The sequence below is a fragment of the Mus musculus genome, chromosome 2, assembly GCF_000001635.26.
Source record: "Mus musculus strain C57BL/6J chromosome 2, GRCm38.p6 C57BL/6J".
Taxonomy (NCBI): Eukaryota; Metazoa; Chordata; class Mammalia; order Rodentia; family Muridae; genus Mus; species Mus musculus.
Window position 1 is genome coordinate 146,855,565 of NC_000068.7, and position 22,629 is coordinate 146,878,193.

Below are 22,629 nucleotides of genomic sequence, written 5' to 3' on the forward strand. Positions count from 1 at the left end.
TATCAAAACAATCTTGTCACAGGGTCTCTCACTGCAAATTCTAGGAAGGTAAATAAGAAACTGCATCTGATAAAATGAATGCGTGTAGGACGGATTCTGTAGGGGAAGAGAAACACAGCGGTAGCAGAGAGAACGTGACACAGCTCCCTTGTCTTCTCCCTGTACCACCAGGGCTGCTCCACCCTTGCCAGTCTCTCTGTCTTCGCCCCTCCCGGACCCACACCGCGGCTAACCCCGCCTCCTCGGCGCCCCGCCCTTCGCCCCGCCCTCTTCAGGCCGCTAGGCGCCTTGTTTACCCGCGGTGCATGTTGGGGCGGTCTCCTTGGGCAACGCTGGCCCGCCAGCTGCCCTGTGGCAATGCCGCGAGGGCGCGGTGGCGGTGGTGGTGGCCTGCGCCAGGCCTCCGCCACCTCTGCGCCCTTGGCGAGCCCCAGCTACTACGAAAGGGTGGGCCAGCTCCAGCAGGCTCTGCGGGACAGGTACGGCCGCGGGACGGGGCAGGGAGTCAGCGGCGCCACTGAGAGCATCGGGGTACGGTGTCCGGCCCACTTCCCGCCAGTGGTTCACTAGTGTTGGAACTCGCCTGCGACCCCCAACTAGCCCCAGAAGGGGTTAGGAGCACAACTTTACCACGGATGCCCCTTGTTTGAAAGCGCAGAGAGACTGTAATCTCTCATGACAACCAAAGCCAGGTCCCTCAGCCTGCGGATGCGGCCGGAAGTGAGAGTGGGAGTTTTTTTGCCTGCCAGTCTTGATCAAACCTTGTGAATTTCTTTAGTCCTCTCTAGTCCTACATGCCCCCTCCTCACTCTCTCTTCAAGTTGTCATCCTACTTTGACAGCCGCACTGCATCAAAGATGACAGGTCCAGGAACGCAGGCTGGAATGGTGTGTGTGTGTGTGTGTGTGTGTGTGTGTGTGTGTGTGTGTGTGTGTGTGTGTGTGTGTTTGCGCGCGCGCTGTAGTCTTTTAGAAGTGTCTGGGGCTGACTAAATTTCTAGTAAAAGGATGAAATTTTCAACGGGTTCAGCTTCGAGGGTTGGGATTGCCTTTGATTAAGACATGAAAGATGAGAACCATTGGAAAAAGCTAGATCTAAGAATGCATAAATAGAAAAAAGTACAAAGCAATTGACTATAAATAACCACATGGAAAGATAAGTTGTTGGAACACTTATTTAGCTGCCAAATTAATTGGACTTAGAAATCTCATTAGTTGACAAGAAAGGAAATAGATTTTTGGATCTTTTGATAAACAAAACATTTAGTGGGTGTTAAAGTTACAGAATCATTCAGAAGGAACAGGAGGGCTGTAACAATTCTAAGATCATAACAGTAATTGCAGGTGAGGTAAAGTAAGTGATTTTTCAAAGGAATTGCATCTTACACTAGACTTAATTTTTGCCAATTACTTGTTAAGTAACTCCCACGGGCCCTAACTCTTCTTTCCGTGTTTTATCTTCTTTCTACATCCGTTTTTTTTTTTTTTTTTTCCTTCTGACACAGTCCTGCTCACCTACTCTAGGGATCTCTTAATCTCCCACTTAAGAAAAAAAAAATTAACCATTTAGGCGTATGTTGGTGGTGGTCTATGCTGAAGAGACAGAAATAGGAGGACCACAGGTTCAAGGCCAGCCTGGGATACAAGCCAGCCAGGGCAGCATAGTGAGAACCTATCTCCAACACACACACACACACACACACACACACACACACACACACACACACCTTTATTTTTCCTACAGAGCTTTTCTTTTCTCAATACTTTCTAATGTTTGCACCTTCAGTGTGCTTAGTGAGATCTCAGAGAGAATACAATAGAGAGAGAGAGAATGTGTGTGTGTGCATGCACAAGCACGTGTGCACATGCGAGCTCAAGTGTGCCTACATTGAGAATTTTAGGTGAGAAGCAACACCTTTTGCTCACTGTGTAGTACAATGGTGGAGGAGGTGTTTTTGTAAAATGTTTGAATTTATGGGTTAAATCCAAAAGTCAATTAGCCAGCGTCTAGGTGTTACAAATGCCTTATGTGGAATGCCATCACCTCATTGTCACTGAATAATGATCTTTTTTCCAGTTACCCAAGGTGGTGGTATTAGATCTCTGCATATATATATGTGTACACATATATATATGCATCAGCTAATTTAAAAGCAAGAACTTTAGTTTTAGTGCCTTTATCTCATTGTCTGTTGTAGTTCAAGAGTGGTATAGTTACCTTTGGCCTTTACTTATTTGTGTTTTGTAGGCAAAGATCTGCTCTTAAAATGTGACTGATTTAAATGACATTCTTTTTGAACTAGGTTAGTGGTAAGTTATTTTTGCCTCCTATGCTGGAAGCACCTGGTTCTTTATGGTCCTTATGGCACAATAACTGTAATGATTATCCACTTTATGTTTAGCACTTTTTGCTTTAATTAGGAAGCAAGGTAAGGTTGTTGAAGTTACATAAGAAACTGGAGTCAGATTTTATGGCCTGTTCATGGTCCTGCATTTGAAGATTTGTTTTATTTTTAAGTCAGTGTAAATCTATTGCTCTGTGTGATCATTTTTCATTTTAAGAATCTGTAAGTGACTCTAATTAATGCATGCTACACACAAGATAGAAGCAAATAACTCTAGAGAGGGAGCTATAGTAAATGAGTAGGAACATGAGTTCTGCCCATGACAAGTCATGAGACTTCACCAAGGGTCACACACACACACACACACACACACACACACACACACACACTAAATGTAATAACATTTTAAAAATTAAAGCCAGTCTCATCATAGGGACCACTATTTCCTGAAAGTCCATGTTCATCTTCAATATTGTGAATTTCACAGCAGTTGGAAATGCTTTTATCACTTTGGAAACTTTGGGGAATCAGGAGATTAACAGCAACAACAAGTACAGTTCAGCCTTCTTGGCCCTTTTAGAGGCAGTCATTGAAATGTTAGCTGATCTGATAACTGAGCTTGTTCATCGAAACTGTTGTATTTTAAACTCCAGTCATTTTCCTGTGTATTCCCACATAGGTGTAATTTTATAGCTTGAATGTTTTTCTATGTGTGTGTAGTGCTTTCTCTCCATTGTTGTGAAAGTCCGTAATTGAATCTGAAAGAGTCTAATGGAGTGACATGTTGCAGTGTGTATAGTGCCCACAAGTGTGGTAGAAACATATAAGTGCAGCTGATACTTAACAACTACTGTATATAAAAACATCCTTTGAAAGGTCCATTAACCAGCCCCAGTTATTTTCAATGGTGATACCGATTCAGGGCAACATATCATAATGGTTCAGAATTGACGCTGAGATATTAGCTGAGTACAGTTGAGGGTGATGGAAAACCGTGGTATTGAGACACAAATTGACTAAGTTCCTTAAAATGTAGAAAATTCAGCTTTGTAAGAACAGGCCAGCTGTGAAAACCCAGATGAGGGTACAAGTGACTGAAACAAAGACTCTGTAAGTATCTCAGGTTTGGGCATTTCAGAGATTCTGAAATAGAGATTTGATATGTAGGCATTATTTGATATGTAAGGATTATTATGGTGGTCCCACCAATAAGCCTTCCCTCTGACTTTTTACTGAGGTAAATATCCAGTGTTTAGACCTTATGTTAAAACTCATATGAAGGATTACCATTTGGAGATGCAGCAGCATGGAGGAGGGAGTTAGATGAGGAGTTGACAAAATCAGCACCATTTTTTCGTGGAATAGAGAGCCACAATGTGTCTGTGGTTGCTAAGATATGAAGTGTTCAGAGAGAGACCAGCAGTGTGACCAGCAGGTATCTGCATCCACAAGAGAAGGAACTGAGAACAGAGATCTTTCCAACATTATTAAAAAGAATTTGCAGTTTCGGAGGTGATGGAATTTAAAAACAAAACAAAACAAAAAACAAACAAACAAAACCCAACATGGCCCTTTTTCCCTAGATTGCAGAATCATTTAAAAAATATTTTAAAATAGACTCAAATTTATTGAAAAGTTGCAAACATGGGACAAAGACCCAGCATTTCCCTCATCAAGATTCTCCTGAAGTCCCAACAATATTATATTTTTATTTTCTTTTCCCATACACTTACCTAAAATCAGTGCTCTTCTGTTAAATACTTCAAACTGTGATGTGAGTATGTGATGGTCCACGTCATTAAAACCTTCAATGTACTATTAAAAAAAACAAAAGAAAGAAAGATGCTCTTCTATATAACCATGGTACAGCTCTCACAGTTACCCTTCAGCCTTGCTGTGTGTCCCTCCACACACTCAATGCCAGACATAAGTTGTCTTAGAAACCAATTTGTCTTAGTAAGGGTATCTATTCCTGTACAAACATGATGACCAAGAAGTAAGTTGGGGAGGAAAGGGTTTATTCAGCTTACACTTCCACATTGCTGTTTATCACTAAAGGAAGTCAGGACTGGCAAGCAGGTCAGGAAGCAGGAGCTGATGCAGAGGCCATGGAGGAATGTTACTTACTGGCTTGCTTCCCCTGGCTTGCTCAGCCTGCTCTCTTAGAGAACCAAGACTACCAGTCCAGGGATGGCACCCACAAGGGGCCCTCACCCCTTGATCCCTAATTGAGAAAAATACCCCACAGCTGGATCTCATGGAGGCACTTCTCCAACTGAAGCTCCTTTCTCTGTGATAACTCCAGCTGTGTCAAGTTGACATACAAAACCAGCCAATACAATTGACCCCTTGTCAACTTGACACACATACACATCACTATTAAGCCTTTCTTTCTGGTCCTTTCTGGTCTAGGGTTTAATTGAGAAACATGGCTTACATTTGGTGTGCCATGTTGCTTCTGACCTCTTGGGATGATTGTTTAGTCTGACCCCATCTGTCATGTTCCTGGCAATTTCTTAAGTATAACATGTCTTCTAGAAGGTGACCCCAGGTTAGATCCTTTAGATGATTCTTCTTGATCAGACTTCAGTCATTCAGCAGTAATACCATGGCGGTATAGAGCCCTAGATGTATTTAAAGATCTTCCTGTCCTTGTAATTTAAGCACAAATTCCCTATACCATCTAACCATTTGTTTTTCACAAGTCAGACACACAATTGGTTATAAAACCCTTGAAGGTTTAATAATCAAGATGTCAGTAAAGATTTCTAATGTGGAAATACATATATGATGTCCTTGTCATTTGTATTCTGAGTTCAGTTTGTTTACTTCCTTTTTGAAACAAGGTCTCATGTATCTCTGGCCTCAAACATTTTTCCTTAATTTGAGAATCCCAGTCAATTTTTGTTTTCCAGGTAGGTTTTCCCTATGTAGCCCAGGCTGGCCTCAGAGTACTGATCCTCTTCCCATAGCCTCTGAAGTGTGGGTCTACATGCATGTACTACAGTGCTTCACTGATGCTGAGGGTCTTGAGTTTTTGCTTCATACTGTTGTTACCTTTGTTTCTTCTACTTGCTTGTTGATAGGTCTTTCAGCCACCCACGACATTTTCTCCTTTTTTAAATAGATGGATGTGGTTTCAGAGGACACCATGGTCTAAATCCACTAGTTAATTAATACAATACAGTGACATACATTTTCTGTATTACAGTGAAAAGAAGAGATTGGACCTGGAAGACAAGCTTTATGAATACAATAAATCTGATAAGTGCAGGTAAGAGATGACAGTGATGGTTGTCTAGCTTTTTTGCAGCTGTCAGCCAAAATATAATCTGTACCACAGAGGCAGGCAGATCTCTGTGAGTTCGAGGGCAGCCTGGACTACATAGGGAGTCCCAGGCCATCTATGACTACATAGAGAGACTCTATTTAAAAAGAAAACCAAACAACCCTACTATTATGTCATAGTTTTTATAGATGGAATATTTTTATCATTCTTTTATTTTTAATGCATAATAATTTGAAGTAAATCCTATAGTTTTATATAATTTATTAATAAACATTTTATTTTTATTTTGTTTTTGTATTAGTTCAGGAATGTGGTTTTGCTTAAATATTTTAAAATAAGGCAGTGTAGTCTTTTTTCCTTTCTTTTTGGGGTTTTTGAGACAGTGTTTCTTTGTGGAGCCCTAGACCTTGATCTATAGACCAGGCTGACCTTGAATTCAGAGATCCACCTGATTCGCCTCTAGGTGCAGAATTAAAGGCACACACACCACCACCAAGGCTGTCTCTTTTATTCTTATTTCAACATGTTTAGCTTCTGCAGAGAGTAAGGCATGTGATTTTTATAGCTGATCTGTTAGCTTTTATCATCCTTTGGCCCTTTCCTGAAAAAAAGGAGGCCCCTTGCTGCCCCTGGGAGGGCCTCCTTGCTTCTTCAGCTAGGGAAGGCAAGTTGTTTTGAAAGGCTCCTTTCACTTTCCCTCGGAGCATTCACCGAGGGAAATATGCTGCAATCGCCTGTTTTCCTGTTAACTGTAGGTAGACAGTTTTCATACTTGCACGGCAGAATTTATCAATGATTGCTTAGACGGATGGATGCCAGCTTTAGCAAGAATAGCAAGAATGAGGGCATGCTATTGAAACATACAGTAGTATGTTTGGGTGAGAAGACATGGTTACTAAGCACCTAGATAAGAGTATGTCAGGGTCTTCCTCCATTACTGTCATTTGGGTCAAAAATGAAGATATGGGCATCAGGGGAAACAGTGGTAGATTGTATTATCCAGAAGGAAAACTGAAGTCAGCCAACCACAGCTAAAGCACAGTGTCATTAGCATGATAAAAACCTTCTGGGCTGGGGAGATGTCTTAGTGAGTAAGTCCTGGCCATGCAAGCCTAAGGTATTAAGTCCAGATCCTTAGAGTGCACATAAATCCAGACATGGTGGTGCATGTCTGGAATCCCACATGGAGACGGTAGGCAGAAAGCAGACCATTTCAGGAATTTGTGAGCCAACTAGTCTGGTATATGCAGTGGTGGACAGCTAGAGTCCCTGTCTCAAACAAGATGGAAGGTGAGGAACTGGCACCTGAGGCTGCCCTCTGACTTACACTGGAAAACACACTCACACATAACTCCCTCCCCAGAGATAGGGGGGGATTTCTTAAAACTTGTTAGCCTAGAGTTAGATATTTAAGGTCTATTGTTGATTAATTTTAGAAATTTCTCTCATCTCCAAAAATTTGCTGGGAAGGTAAATATATATGTGAGTGAGAGAATATAAAATATCTTACTGTACCAATACTATAAATGCTCCATAATAGGTGTCCTTTAGGGTTCAGGTAGTTATGAAGAAGGACGAAAATTAGCATATTGGTCTAAGAAGAGAAGGTTGTGTACTTTGAGCTCTCTAGTATGCCTTTTAGTATTACAACTGGATAAGAATCTCCAAAGATTTTCTCAGAGTTGATATATTATTACAAAATATTTCAGTAGTATGTTTGTTGCAGTGTCTACTACATTTTTACATTATTTAAATGATAGTTTTTTGTATTTTAGATTTTCAATTTTCTTAATTTTTTGGACTACCAGTTTATAGTTTCATTTTATATAAACAATTAATTTAAAAATTGGTTGTCATATAAAAACTGCCCATAGGCTATGTATGCCTCTGAATATGGCCAAAGAGACACTACTCTTTAGTCCATATTTCAGTTTAAGAAATACATTTAGAACTGGGCATGGTGCTTCACACCTTCAATCCCAGCATTCCCAGGAGGCAGAGACAGATGGCCAGGCTGGTCTATAGAGAGAGTTCTGGGACAGCTAGGGGGCTTCACAGAGAAGTCTTGTGTAAAAGAACAAAGTAAAGCAGACAAAATAAGAAAGAAAGGAATCCAACCCATGTGTCTGGGAATGCTGCAGTGGGGCAGGGTACTGCACACCTGTAATCTGTACACTGGGGAAGCCAAGGAAGGAGGGTTGCAAGTTCCAGCCCATCCCAGGCTGTACAGTGAGACTTGTCTCAACAGTACATGAATCTCTACTGTGTTACCAAATGGTATTGTATGCATTTCTCAGGGGAGGTATGGGAATCTGTGACCAATGCTATACAATAGTGAGAACTATTTGAATTTTCTTTCTCTAAACTACATATGCATTCTATTTATTGGACTTTGAGTAAATTTCTTAGATTTTTAATCGTCTCATTAACACTTTTGTTAAAGAAAACTGTTCTTAAGTTTGTTTGAATTCTGTTATTAAGGCTCTACTTTTTTTTTTTTTTTTTAAAGAGCTAAGCTGAAATGTGCAAAACTAAAGAAATACCTGAAGGAAGTATGTGAGTCTGAGAGGAGGGCTCAGGTTCGAAACCAAGGATATTTAAAGAAGTTTGAATGTGTCCAGACGTATGTTGAACACTTGACCACAAATACAGAGAAGCTTCAAAAACTGAAGGTAACATTTTGTTTTCTGCTCTGTGTTTTGAAAAGCTTTTCCAGATGAGTGGCAGGCACCACTTCCAGTTGTCTGAATAGGGTTATTTGTTGGTAGAATGTGTGAATTTAAGCATCATTAAGTTCCTTTTTGAAACCAATTCCCTCTTTATAGTGAGTCCTTGGGTTTGTTTGTTCTCTTTGGTCTGGGCTGCTCTCTTCAGGGCAGGAGTCCATTAGGGGTGGGGAGCACTGAGGGAAGACATGTCCCTGGGATATCACCTTCCTGCTTCTGGGCTCTGGGGTGCAATGACTGCTGTTGGAGACTCCCTTTCATTCTGGTCCTTAGTCCTTTCCACGCATGCTTGTGTGACCTTTGCAGCTTACTCCATCTGGAGGGCCAGATGCTGGGACTTCTTGCTTGCTGTCTGTAATGATAAGGGTCATAGTTCAGGTTAACCCAACAGAGCACTCAAAAAAGGTGGTTTGAGTGGGATTTTCTTTGTGCTTTATCAGTTTTTCCCTAGCCTAACTGTATTGCAAAATATTCAAATTTATAGAAAAATGAAAGGACTTATTCTAATGGACACTGTCTCCACTCGATACAGCAGTTATAAGTATGTGTCAGTATTTGCTTTGTGTACACATGTGGGGTTTTCTTTCTAAGTAGTTTCCTGTTCCTATCATGACACTTCTCTCCTAAGCTCTTAAGCACAAGGGTAGTGTCTTTTATAATTAGACTCATGTTATCATCCTTAAAATTAACTAATCTACAGTGTCATTTAATATTTAGCTCATACTCAGATTTTTCCAGTTCCCCTAAAAAGCCAACCCACTAGAGTTTATATATTATTTGAGATATATATTGTTATCATCATGATCCTTTAAAGTCTATTTTAGTCTAATTTCAAATTTTTGAAAAACTATAAGATGTTTATTTGTGGATTTAGAAAAGAACATAATAGACAAGCATAAAAATCATGATAGGACATCAGTAAATCACTTCTACACAGTGAAGTAAGAAACATACGTGCACATTTTACTAGCATGAACAATTGTATTAATGACCATCACACACAGGTATGGCAACTACCAATAGACAAACCAATTCATAATGGAATTAGATCAAAAAAAGTAGAAAAAAATAACTGTGGCTTGTGACTGCTTTGAGCTCTTTTTACTTTCTTAATACTGATTTTTAATTAGGTATATGTGGGACTTGGTCTGTGTGTGGGTTTGTGCATGGAGGTGGAGGAGACAAGAGACATTGGATCTCCAGGGCTGGAGTCACAGCTACTTGTGATTCTCTCAAAGTAGGTTGTGGGAATCTGTGTCCTCTGCAGGGACAGTACCCACTGCTAACCACTGAGCCATCTCTCTAGCCTTGTGACTGATCTTCTAGGTGACTGTGATAGTCAGTCTAAGCACTGGGAAGAGATCCCTTAGGAATCATTGTGGGTGACCTTGAACAGAGAGTGTTCAGAAAGCAAGAATCTCAAGGAACTGGGCTCTTCACAGACGCCCGTGTACAGAAGGCTGTCCCTTCCTTTATTAAGAGGATCTCAGTGTTTCTGTGTGTGCAGAAGGCTGTCCCTTCCTTTATTAAGAGGATCTGTGTTTCTGTGTGTGCAGAATGCCTGTGCACATGGTAGGGCTCTGACAATGCATTTGAGGAGTCAGGCTTTTCTCATAAAGTGGAGAAAAATATACAGGGGCATTGTTCATATGCTGATGTACAGGAATCCTGATGGCAGACCCTGAGAAAAGAGAATTGAGTATAAGCCAGCTGCTCCAGAAGTTAGCCATAATGTAAGAAATAAGGGCGGGGGAGACTGCCTAGTGAAAGAAAACATATTCTAGCAATTTTGTAGTTTACAAAACACAACTATAGAATTCTCCTTGCTTGGGTTTTGTTTTATCATATCATACATTTACCACAATTTAGGTTGAAGTCCCTGGAATATATTTTGTTTCACTAATCTCAGATGTTTTGTTTTCTTTTTTTCAATGACATTAGTTATTTTGAGGAAGTCAGCCAATTGCTTGTCACTTAGAATTTGAGTTATCGTTTCCTGGTCCAGAATTTGCCCTCACCTCTGACCCTATCCCCTGTGAACTGAAAATGTGCTTTGGACTAGCACTGCCTGGCAGAACCTTCTGTGTCTATGCAATGTTCTCTGACAAAGCACCAACTTAGCCAGCCATACAAATCTGTCAAATCCTGATGGTGTAGCTTGCACTCCGCTGCAGTTTTAATTGATTTGTGTTAATAGTCACAGGTAGCTCATGCTTCCTGTAGTGTCCATTAAAAGAGTGCCTGGCGTCATGGTTCTGTAGGCGTGAGGCAGTCTTCTGAGTTGTTAGTTAAGATGGTAATCTCTGGAGATCTGTTTTAAGGTACCTTAGAACATAGTAACTACTCTGTGGAGTGATGGCTTGGCATCACTGGAAGATCATGTTTTCACTAGATTTTTACCCACTGGTTTGGGGATCTGTGACTGAGCCTTCCTGAGAGAGTTACTGTAATGGAGGAAGCCAGAGTGGCGGTTTTCAGTTATATCTTCCATTAACTGACTTTCTTCTATAACAAAAAGAAATTACCTCCTTGCCCCTCCCTCCTTTTCAATAGCATGATGAACATGTGAGTTTTTATTTAATCAGCATGTTATCAGTAGTTACTTTTGTTCCTATTGTTCTATACATAGCCAGTGGAACTCTGTTTTTGGACCCTGGGGATTGAAGCCAGTGCCTTAAATGTGCTTAGGTGGCTCCCTTCCTGTGTGACCATTTGGATTCTGAGCCTTCTTTTCTTTGGGGCATAGCAAGATGCTGTTAAGTGTGCCTCGTGTCTTCTCTACTAAAGACAAACAGCCTTTTCCCAATGAGTTGTAGTGTCTTTAAGTGGGGAACAAGAGTTTAGAAACCAACTTCTGGGATTAGCTGTGTTTAAGCTTGAACAAGTTTTGCCTCTTAGTACTCCAGGCAAATGCTTAAGGTTAAGAAGCAGTTGCCATTATCCATATTGTAAACTACTCAGAGATTTCATGTAGAAAATAAAGCAGTGGGCAAAACAGGAATAAAGGAAGTAAAAGAAAATTACCTCTTATTTTTATATCATGGTCTTATCCGATTATTGATTTCTTCTTATAATCAAATGTAGGAGGAAAGATTTGGAATAATCTTTTGTAAATATTTTTAAATTGAGAGCATTAGTTATATATGACAGATATGTCTTAGAAACTTGTATAATGAGCTAGGAAAGAGTATCAGCCCAGGGGACCATTTTTCAGAAGATAACAATAAACTGTATAAAAATATGGAAAGTTTTGTTTACACAATGCTTCAAAAATCACTTAGATTATGTTGCTTTGAATTTTGGGTAAGCAGTTCTTTTTTGAAACAATTCTGTTGGTGAGATTAAAAAAAAAATAGACCATTTAGCTATAGATGGAAGGACTTGGTACCCTTGCAGCACTAGGATCTAGCAGTCACTGGGAATCCAAAGCTGCGTGCCTGCCATGTGTCCGTGGACCCCAACACTAATGTCAGAAATCGAGGTTTGACATGGGAGATGCTGATCTTTTAGGCCAGTCCCCAGCATTAGCCGTAGGTACAGCAGAGCCATCTGCACCCTCTTAATGCTTTTCTACTTTGATGTCAGATCTTTACCTCCTTTGCTGAGGACCTTAGGTAAGTTGCTTAAAGAGAAAGCTATTCAGAGTGCATTGCCCACACCTCTAATGCTATAGAGTTTGTCCCTGAATAAAGGACAGTTAGTGCACATGAGGCATTTATGTTTAATAGTGAGTCACTCTGAAGATACAGTCTCATTGTTTAGAGATGTGATTTTCCTAGACAGTTGTCAGGAGGTTATATGCTCAAGAGGGATAACATTTGAGGACAAACCTTTTAAGAGATTTAGTTCCTGACTAAGCATGTAACAAATACTGTGGGCAAGCTATGATCTACCCCCGCTTTTTTTTTTTTTTAGATTTATTTTTTATTAGATGTTTTCTTCATTTACATTTCAAATGCTATCCCCTTTCCTAGTTTCCTCTCCAAAAATCCCCTATACCATGCCCCCTCTCCCTACTCCCCAACCCACCCAGTCCCACTTCCTGGCCCTGGCATTCCCCTATACTGGGGCCTAGAATCTTCGCAAGACCAAGGGTCTCTCTTTCCACTGATGGCCGACTAGGCCATCCTATGCTACATATGCAGCTAGAGACACAAACAAGCTATGATCTTAAGGGTCCTAAAAGGAAAAATATGTAGCAAATCTCATTTTCAGCAACCAGAATGTCTTTCTTGCTAGTGTATTAGTTGAATAAAAAAGCATGTTCTCTCGTATCTTCTAGTGAGATTCCACTATCCAGGAAAAAGCATGTATACTGGAAGAAATAGGGGGAGAGAAAGCCAAAGATTCATCTGAGAATCAAACTGAACAATTTGCCACTGTGCCCATCTTGAGTTATAATTTGGAAGTGGGGGCACTGATCTTAAATATCTTAAGTGTAGTTCAACTGTCCCCTCTCACCTCCAGTCTGTAACTTGAGAATCAGCTGTGCAATTTCAGAAATCAGAGAGAGAAATAAGGGAAAAGGGCAGTGAGCATGGAGGGATATCCCAGAAACCTGAAATACCGGTAAAAATGCCTGTCTCTTTCCCCAAGGCCCATCCTGTCGTTAACAGCTCCTAGTGATTCAGCTGAAATCAATTGCTTGTGCATATGCGGAAGCGAACGGAGAGGTCCTCTTAAATTATGAGCAGCATCCCCGGTGCCATGAAGCAGTACAGTCCCTGATGGAATGCACATGGCTTAACTCAGTGCTGTTCGTTTATTAAAACGGGTTTCCCAGACTGGGGAGAAATGATAAGGGGGTCATCCTAGGGATTCTGGACTAGACGATTCTACTAGCCATGAGTTTCCCTGCCTGTCAAATCAATAAGTCTAACCATAAAATGTCCATGTGTCAGAAAGAAAATAAAAGCTGAAGGGGTCTCCATTAGGAAAGATACATTCTAAGCTCTGATGTTTTAAGGAAACAGAAAAAATGCATAAGGCCTGATGAGAGAAGAAGTTAGGAATGAAACAAGAGAGTGGCAGTTGAAGGAGAAGATACAAACAAGGGCATGTCCTCTGATGCTATTAGACACTTTGTCACATTATATATTTTTAGCAAGAACAGTTTTGGGAAAATTAATCTGTATAATATTTTAGGACCAACCTTAATAATAAATAAAAAACAAAACTTGTTAAGACCTGTCCTGTGAAGCCTAGACACACTTGAATCCTCCGTCTCCTGCCTCTGCCTTCCCCTGAGTGCGAGGATGCGCTGGGGTGTGTCCATCCTTAAATGGACTTTTAAAAAGAGTAGAACCCTTCGCTTAATTGCAGTGGGAGAGAAGGTGGAGCTAGGGAGCATAGTATAGCCTGCAGTTGGAAACTTTTTAGCATTCAGAAGATCTGGTAATTACTAAATGTCCTATAAAGGGCAAAGGAAAAGAACAGAATATTCTAGGTGGTGATTTTTCTAAAGGGTACAGAGATATATTTACTATCAATTTATGGTAGCATCACTCTGGTTTCAAAATTTACTAAACATTTTTTGATCCATAATTTAGAAAGAGTTCAGTTCAATTTTCAAATGTGTTGAGAACAATCTAGATCAGGCTCTTGATTCGTTTCTTACTGTTCTTTTGAACTCTTATGCAGTTATCATTTACGTTTTGCTATAACATAATAAATCAAATAACCCTTGTGAGATAAACTTTGCTGTGAGAAAGTTGTCTGTGTTTGGGAGGTGGCTCTGAAATGACTCCCTGATGACCAGACTGGTCTAATTCTCACTGATCAGAACCGTCTTATTCCACCATCTCTGTTTACTTCATCATCCTACTGTGTCATTGCCCGGATCCTTTAAACTGTAGCTACATATCTATGTGATCACTACTGACCTCTGGTATGTTAATGGCACCTGTTAGAAGAAGACGTCCCTACATGCTATTAAAAATGCAGAAATGAATAATACCTTTTAAAATGTTAAGGTTCAGTTTGGGTTATTGTTGCTTATGCATTTTTTTTCCCGTTAAAACACATTTCAGACCTATTTTCTGTTCAGTCTGAAAGCTAAGGAACCAGCCTTTAATTTATTATCTGATAGGTATGTTTCAGATTGTTTGTCTAACTGCTTAACTCAGAAGCATCCTGATACTTAGCTGTGATGGGCTGCAATCAGTGGCTTTTTAAAGCTTTGAGTACTAATCTGTTGAATCAAAGTACTTTTCATGCTGTGCGTTTTAGAGAAAGACATTTTATTTTTTGAGTCATTTTCATCAGTTATAGTGAGGTAATGATGCAGACCTCTTGAAGTTACTAGTGCCAGAGCAAACTTGATTCAGATGATAGTAGTGACTACTTACACTATAATCTTATTCCTAGAAAATAAAACTGATTTACTGTGAGTTTGGCGATCATGATAATGTAAGATGTAATATGTAATAACAAATGGTAGGACTTGTTTCTTTTTTAGGCTTTGAAAATAGATACCTAATATCTAATTTTTATAATCATGTAACTGGATTTTCATGATAGCTTAAAGAAAATATCAAGCTGTTTGTATGTGTATATTGAGGATTGAGGTTTTACTCCATAAACAGACAGAAGACTAAGTAAAAATCCATGAAGCCTTGTTTTATTTTAAAATGTATGTAACATTTTATAGAGTTCAGCTCTTGGTATATATGCTTGTGAAATTGCCTGATTGCCTGTTTTCCAAGGTAAGGTGAATTTCTTGGCAATGTCAGTTTTTGTTTTTTTTTTTCTCCCTTGAACCTTTTATGTGGCAAGGAAGGCAAGATATAGGTGATTTTACTTGCAATAGCATCTATCACAAAACTCGACTTTTTTATATTTAGACTGAATATGAGGCTGAAGTGAAGAGGATGCGCCTCCTGTCAAAGGATAGCCTGGGAATGAGTGACGAAGACGGAGCAAAGGTAGCTCAGGGAAGCGGGGGATTTTATGTTTCCAGAAAATTCTTAGAATGCTTATATGTTGAAATTTTAAATAAAATCATCTTATTATAGAGATTTTTTGATAGAACTAAGATTATCTAAAGAATTTTACTTACAAGATATTGTCTTAATGTCTAATTTAATTAAATTTGCCAAAAGACAGTTACTTGGACTTATGATTTCAAAGAAAACCTCAGGGTTGCAGAAGGTAAAATTGTATTTTCATGATTGTTTCATAGCTGCTTTTTATTGGATTGAGAAATGTTTTAAATGAAAATAAACTAAGTGTGGTTTCTTTTGTATGCATAATTTTGTACATTTGAACCTTTTCACAGACAAAGTGGAAAGAAAAGATTGCATATCTAAGCAATAGACAAAAAGACCAGCAAGGAATACTTAAATAAATTCTGCCATATATCTGCTGTAATACAGGCTTCTAATCCTTCTGCCTATCTCCATATAAATGATTCTGCTCAAGACCATAGATGTTTTCTTCACTAAAAGCAGTAAAGCTCTTTTAGATGAAATGTCTAAAAACATCTTGTAATAACTTGGAGCATGCTGGCAAGAGTAGTCACTTGTGACTATGTGTGAAACCCCCTCAGCCAGTCGATATTGTAATAAGCAGAAATGGTAGCATCACTCCATTATTCAGAGAAGCCAACAGCGTGCTTGTTCCTTAGGCTGCAGCATTCATTAAGAAAAGCTTACTGGGCTGAAAGCTGGAAACAGATGATAACGGGATATGATTTTCATATTTAATGCTTTCCTTGGAAGAGTATGTGTGCTACAGATTGATAGAAGAATCAACTGCTACTTTACTAAAAGACTTTCAGGTTTGCCCTATAGCTACCGATGGAATCATTCAGCCAAGAAATTAACTTTTTCTCCTTTTACCTGCTTTATATATCTGCTAAGCAGGCTGCCTGGCTGCCAGTAAATGTTATTATGCAGTTAACTGTTTGGTATTTAAGACTCTTATCAGAAAAGAAACAGAGGCCACACTATTTTGTTTTATGGTAGAAGGAAGGTTTAGTTTTCCTTTCTTCCTTGCATTAGCAGGCATTAATCTGAGTTTACAGGAAGTTTTCGTTTTCTTTTCCCATAGATTAAAAAGTTAAAAAGCTAGAATTTAGAGCATTCTTTAAACAGTAAGATACAAAACACCAAGCCCCACAACCTTGACCTATATAAAAAGGCCTTTAATGATAAGTGATTCATACACCATTAGATGTAGGGCAAATGTGGTGTGATGTGATAGACTTCCAAACCAGACCGATGGAAACTGTTTGACGTTTGGTCAGGAAATAATTGACATACTTTTAATCTACAAACCAGTTTGTTCTTTCTCTGCTGTTCTTGATAGACATATTCCTGTTTATTCTTTCTCCGCTGTTCCTGATAGACACATTCTTAGTGTGGCAGTATCAATGACACTTAAGTAAAATGGGAGAGAGCCTCCTCACACACACACACACACACACACACACACCCATTTGCACTACTGACTCCTTGCCTTGCCTATAGTTATGGGGTCTCCACTTGATAATTAGAACAGGATATTTTCTTTGTACTGAAAGCTGTCGTGTCCTCAAAAACATTGACTATTGGCTGCAATAAGAATCAATTAGATAACATTTCGAGGAACTTGTATCTTGCCTTTTCTAATTTTCCCTTGATATCTAATCAATTAAAAAAGGTAAATGCACTGCAGCAAAACATGGCTTGGTTAATCCTCATTAAATGCTAATTCCTGAATGAGCCCTTATCTTATGAATTAGGTTGTACTTTTTATTGGAATCCAAGCTCCTCCCCTTTACGCAGTCAGAGGAATTTGTCTCTGTGCCCAGTCACTGGTACTTTCTAATGCATAGCATAGTTGTGCAACTGTTCTCTTGAGAAGCCACGGTAGGCATCTTCAAGGATGTCTTAATTCTTGCTTTCAAGATGTTTCTCACAAAGCATTGTTCTCTCTGAGGCACGGAGTAGTGTGAAGGAAATGCCACTTAGTTATGGGGATGAACTTGAGCTGTAGGAGGAAGCTGAGGCTGCTTCCTCTGCAGTGAGTAACACAAGCCTTACTAGAGGGCGTGGTGCTTTGCAGGCCCTGGAGGAGTCACAGAATGTTGGTCTTTGGTATGTGTGGCCACTATTGGTAGTGATAGCACTACCAGTAAAAGAGTAGAAACAGGGAAGCCCAGAGGTCATTGGCTAATCAGGCTGAAATCTAAAGAGGCTGTGGGACACACTAGCAAATGAGCTTGGACAGGGGTACCATGAAATTCAGGCACCCATTACTAAGGCTTTATGTTTAAGAACTGAGCTTTCTTCCTAGAACGATACTGTGTGTCTGTGTGTACCTGTATGTGTTGGGACAGATAAAGAAGCATAGGCAGAACGAACCTGGGGAAGTCAGGGTCAAATGAGAAGAATGATCTGAGAGGTATTAGGGTAGCCATTGCAGAGGAAGTCTCTGATGGAGGAGAGAGGTTAGATCAAAGCTATAAGACTCTATCATAAAACAATGGTTTTAGGGATGCAGCTCAATTGTGCTTCCCAGCAGCAAAAGCCCTTGCTTTCAGTCTACCAGTACTCCATAAATCAGGTGTGGTACACATCAGTAATCCCTGTACTTGGGAGGTAGAGGTAGAAACATCCAAAGTTCAGGATGGTACAGATGGTGTTCTCCAGGGCTGGAGAACTGCAGAGAACCAAAGAAGCTCATCACAGGACTGAAGGTTACGTGGGCTGTCAGCTCTGCTCCCGTAGGGCTGTGGGAGGACAGCTCTGCAGGTTGCTACCCCAGTTCTAATAGCAGTGTTTGCTCTTCCTCCATGCTGGGTGCTACAGTGGCACTTTCTCAGCATCAGTTCATTTAATCCTTTTGACAGCCCTGATCTTAGATGTGATTGCTGTTCCATTTTATAGCAAGGGTAAGAAAGGTTAGTTAACATACTCAGGGCTATAGAGTTGGATCCAAAATTCAGACCCAGGCCATTTTGCTATAATTCCTTCCAACAAAGTTTAGGGAAATGCTCATCAAGTTAGGGCAGATTCGCAGCGAGATGAAGGAAGCTTTTGGTGCTGTATTTTTACCTTAGGAATGAATTGGTCTGACTTGGTGCTCTAAGTTCAGCTGAATAAGATGAACTGTAGTGGGCCCACCTCCAAACTGTTCATGTTTCAATAATAGGATCATCTGTTCTAGTTGGCTTGGTTCACAGAAGAAAGAATTTGAATGGAGAAACCTTGCACTGACACCAGCGTCAAGGTGAGCCTGCTGGTCATCATGGTAGAGCATTGCAGCAGCTTTAGCCACTGCCTTGAGCTCCTTAGCAAAGGCGACCTACCCACTATTAGAGCCAGCCCAACTGTAGGAGAGGCAGCACCCTAGTGTTAGATGGTGAGGATGATTCTTCCTTGCTCGAGGAGAGAGGCTACTGTTGTGAGCATCTGAGCAGTGTTCATAAAATCAGGACAGGCTCTGCAGTGCCAGGTTCCTCACCGAGAGGTAAGGGAGCGTGTGGAAGGAAAACTGGTATAAATACCCTTGGAAGAGGGAAAGGAATCCTAAAGCTGACATGCCCCTATCGAAAGAGCAAATAACTTGGGAATCCTCTGAAAGCAAAGCCCAAGACAAGGATTTATTGCAAGTGGTTATTTAAGAGGTGCTCCCAATGGAGGGAGGGTAGTGACCGAGAAGGGAAAGCAGCCAGTGGGTGTATGATCGACTAGGCTATCACTGTGAGCACCTGGCACTGAGCCCCACTGGGGACCCTGGAAAGACTATACAAAACATGTTCCAGAAGTTTCCTGCCTTAGGGGAAGGAAGAGAAGGCATTTCTCCTCCAGCTTAGCCACTGAGCTATGTGTCTGACTCCACTTCTGGTTGCTACATATCTATCAACAGAAGCTCACTGGCCAAGAAGCATAGGTATAGCATAGGATAATAGTAGGCACGTACCTAGGATAATGAGAGCCCAGGACTTTGGGACTGGCCCTCTTCTAGCTGCTGAGAAATAAGCGGAGAAGGTTACTATCAAGAGATATCTAGAAAGGCCAGCTTCTTACCTTACCAGTTCACAGTGCTACCCTCATCATGGCTTCCTGAGTAGTCACTGCTCAAAAGGAAACATACAGACTCTTTCTAGAGTAAGTCTGAGCAGTTGGCCTTTGGGGGCTGGTGACCTTCCCTCTGGCCTTCTCAAAGTTAGGATGGTGTTTGACTCTGAGCCATGATGAATAAAGACAGTCATTCTGTGTTCAGCTTGGTGTCTTTTCTATTAATATTTTTTCAGTGCTAGGGCTGAACACAGCCCTTAGAAATGCTTTGTGAGCACAATACCACTGAGGCACACCCCAGCCCTTTACATAGCCTTTTAATTTATATGCTAGTAGTTCAGAAAAATAATGAGAGACTAAGCTGAATCATAGTAGTTTCTCAAGAGGATTGAGTTATTTAAACAAATCCAAAGCCTTCTACAAACTAAGTACACAGACCCATTTTTTTCAGGGTTGTGTAGGAAATGCTTTTCTCTCAGCACACCGACAGAGAGGGTGCTAATAGTCTGCTTGGAGCAAAGGAGAAAGCTCTGAGGGCCATTCTCTCCATGTGAAATATGTGTCCTATTTCATCTGAGCAACAGGCCAGATGGAGCCTGCACTATTGGTACCCTGCTTCCTTTTGGGTGTGTCTACTGGGAAGTGTGGTTCTAGTTAGAGCTAACATTTGCATTGGTCTTGCTGTATTTCTACTCTCATTGTAGGGATTTGTGTGTGGGTATGTATCAGTGTGTGTGTGTGTGTGTGTGTGTGTGTGTGTGTGTGTACATACAACCCTATAAACAGCCTTATAAACCCACTATTTACTTTACAGATTAGGAAATGAGTGCTCAAAGAAGTTAAGTATCTTGTCCCCAGGTCCCAGGTCCTAGGTCCCAGGTGCTAGAGCCTGAATGAATCCAGATCACAATAGAACAGACTGATTTGTAGTCTTAAAAAAAAGAAGAAGAAAAGGTAAGAAAGAGGGGGGGGAGGGAGAGAGAGGGGACCTCTTATTTTTGTAAAGTTTATTTTGGTCAAGAATCTGAATATGTCCATCTACATACTTTTTAGTTACTGTATAAAATAATTAGCTTGAGAAAATGATGGGAAAGGGCCATTCTTTTTTTTTTTAAGTTTTATTTATTTATTATATGTAAGTACACTATAGCTGTCTTCAGACACACCAGAAGAGGGCGTCAGATCTCACTGCAGATGGTTGTGAGCCACCATGTGGTTGCTGGGATTTAAACTTTGGAAGAGCAGTCAGTGCTCCTAACCACTGAGCCATCTCTCCAGCCCCGGGGAAGGGCCATTCTTTTTTTTTTTTTTTCCTTCTTTTTTTTTTTAAATTGGGTATTTATTTCATTTACATTTCCAATGCTATCCCAAAATCCGCCACACGTCCCCCCACCCACTCTCCCACCCACCCACTCCCACTTCTTGGCCCTGGCATTCCCTTGTACTGAGGCATATAAAGTTTGCACGACCAATGGGCCTCTCTTTCCAGTGATGGCCGACTAGGCCATCTTCTGATTCATATGCAGCTAGAGACATGAGCTCCGGGGGGTACTGGGTAGTTCATATTGTTGTTCCACCTGTAGGATTACAGATCCCTTCAGCTCCTTGGGTACTTTCTCTAGCTCCTCCATTGGGGACCCCGTGATCCATCCAATAGCTGACTGTGAGCATCCACTTCTGTGTTTGCCAGGCCCCGGCATAGTCTCACAAGAGACTTAAAGGAACTTCTTTCTCATAGTATAGACACCCTTTGTGGGAACTTTCTGCTAGATAGTTATCTTCCTTTGCTCAATTCTGTGGTGAGAGTGTGTGAAAGCACGTGAAGTTGCAAAGGTTCATGCAAGTGGGACACTTACACTTATATATAGGGCGTGTCCTATGGAGCAAGGAGGAGGTGAAAAGAGTGTGGGAGGGCAATGGGATGCAGGAACCAGCCTAGCTAAGACAGCTGTGTGCTGTGGGAAACCGTCTGTTCCTCTTCTGACATAGTATAAGGGAAGCTCTAGAGGAAAACATACATTGATTTTGTTGTTCTTATAGGGTCTGCTACAAATCTCAGTGTACTTATAGTCAGTAAAATACTATATCATTAGGAAAGCCATTCTGTGTGCAGATGAAAGCTTGCTGTGACAGCTCCTTTTCTGTTCTGCATTCAACTTACTGCTTCTCATTCCCCTGGATGTAGGGGAACAAAAAGGTAAAAAAAAATTAAAATGTTCCTAGCAATTTTCAAAACACTGATGTAAACAAATACATCACTTCCTAGTAGAATAAGGACAAAGACTTACCTACTTTGAAATTGTAGTTTCTAAGTACACCAGTTCTAAACTTGTTGATATCTGTGTGCCTGTCCCCTTTCTCTCCCCTAGTAAAAGTAGCTATTAGAGAGCCTTCTGGTCATCAGTAAGTATTTTCAGCTATGTTCATTTGCTTTGCTCTTACTCTTCCCAGTTCCACAAAATTTTAGGAGGTGGGAAGATGGATCACTGGGGCAGGAAAAGGAAGAACAAAGTAGAAATCTCAGATGGTGAATTTGCTGCCAGGTTATAATATAACTACAGCATAATAGAAAGGCATAGTCAAACTAGACATTATGCCAGGTCCTTAAACACTTACTGATCAAGTGCCTTCTTTTGGCTGTGTCTCTGAGAAGCCTTTGAGTTCCTTATGCTGGTGCAGTGTCAACAAGAATGAAGAGTTGGGAATTCTCCCAGGGTCAGAAACTGCTCTGAGAAGACTCAGAACTTAAAAGGCTTATCCTGTTGTGAAGATTAATTTTAAAAGAAAAGAAAAGTCTTAGAACCTGATTATAGCAAATGGGAAAGCTGCCAATCAGTAGAAGCCCATTTTGTCCTTCACCAGAGTGTTTTATTTTTCAAATGTTAAGTCAGTTCAAGTATGAAATAACCCCATAGCAAGTGGAAGTTACTTACAAGTGTCTCATACAACTTTTGATAACAAACTGTTAACAATTAACAATTGTGAAAGAATTTGTTAAACACTTGCTGGCTGGGGTGTAAACAGTGCAGCCACTTTAGGAAACAGTTGAACAACTCCTAGCCACAAACTCCATACCTATTTACTGGAAAACATATCTTCCTTAAATCTTGAACCGAAGTGCACAGCAGGAGCTTTTTCAATAGCCACAATAGGAATGATTCAAATGTGTATCATTTGATGAAAGGACAAACAAAAAGATTACATACTGTGTAATTTCATGTGTACAAATTGCTCAGTATAGGCAAATCTATAAAGTTAGAAAAGTTA

The 22,629-nt window shown here is 40.4% G+C and overlaps 1 protein-coding gene across 8 annotated transcripts in view; it reads left to right on the forward strand.

The window, feature by feature from the left end:
* The first annotated feature begins 260 nt into the window (after positions 1–260).
* Positions 261–22,629, forward strand: part of Kiz (kizuna centrosomal protein) — a 114,274-nt gene continuing 91,905 nt past the window's right edge. For 2 of the 8 annotated variants that reach the window (XM_006499299.4, XM_006499300.4), the window contains exons 1-4: positions 261–479; positions 5,556–5,618; positions 8,143–8,305; positions 15,202–15,282. In XM_006499299.4, the coding sequence (XP_006499362.1) occupies positions 358–479; positions 5,556–5,618; positions 8,143–8,305; positions 15,202–15,282 (429 nt within the window). In that variant the 5' untranslated portion in view covers positions 261–357. The remainder of the gene's footprint in view (positions 480–5,555; positions 5,619–8,142; positions 8,306–15,201; positions 15,283–22,629) is intronic. The other 6 variants (XR_003952536.1, XR_003952535.1, XM_030250544.1 and 3 more) reach the window with 5 other exon arrangements.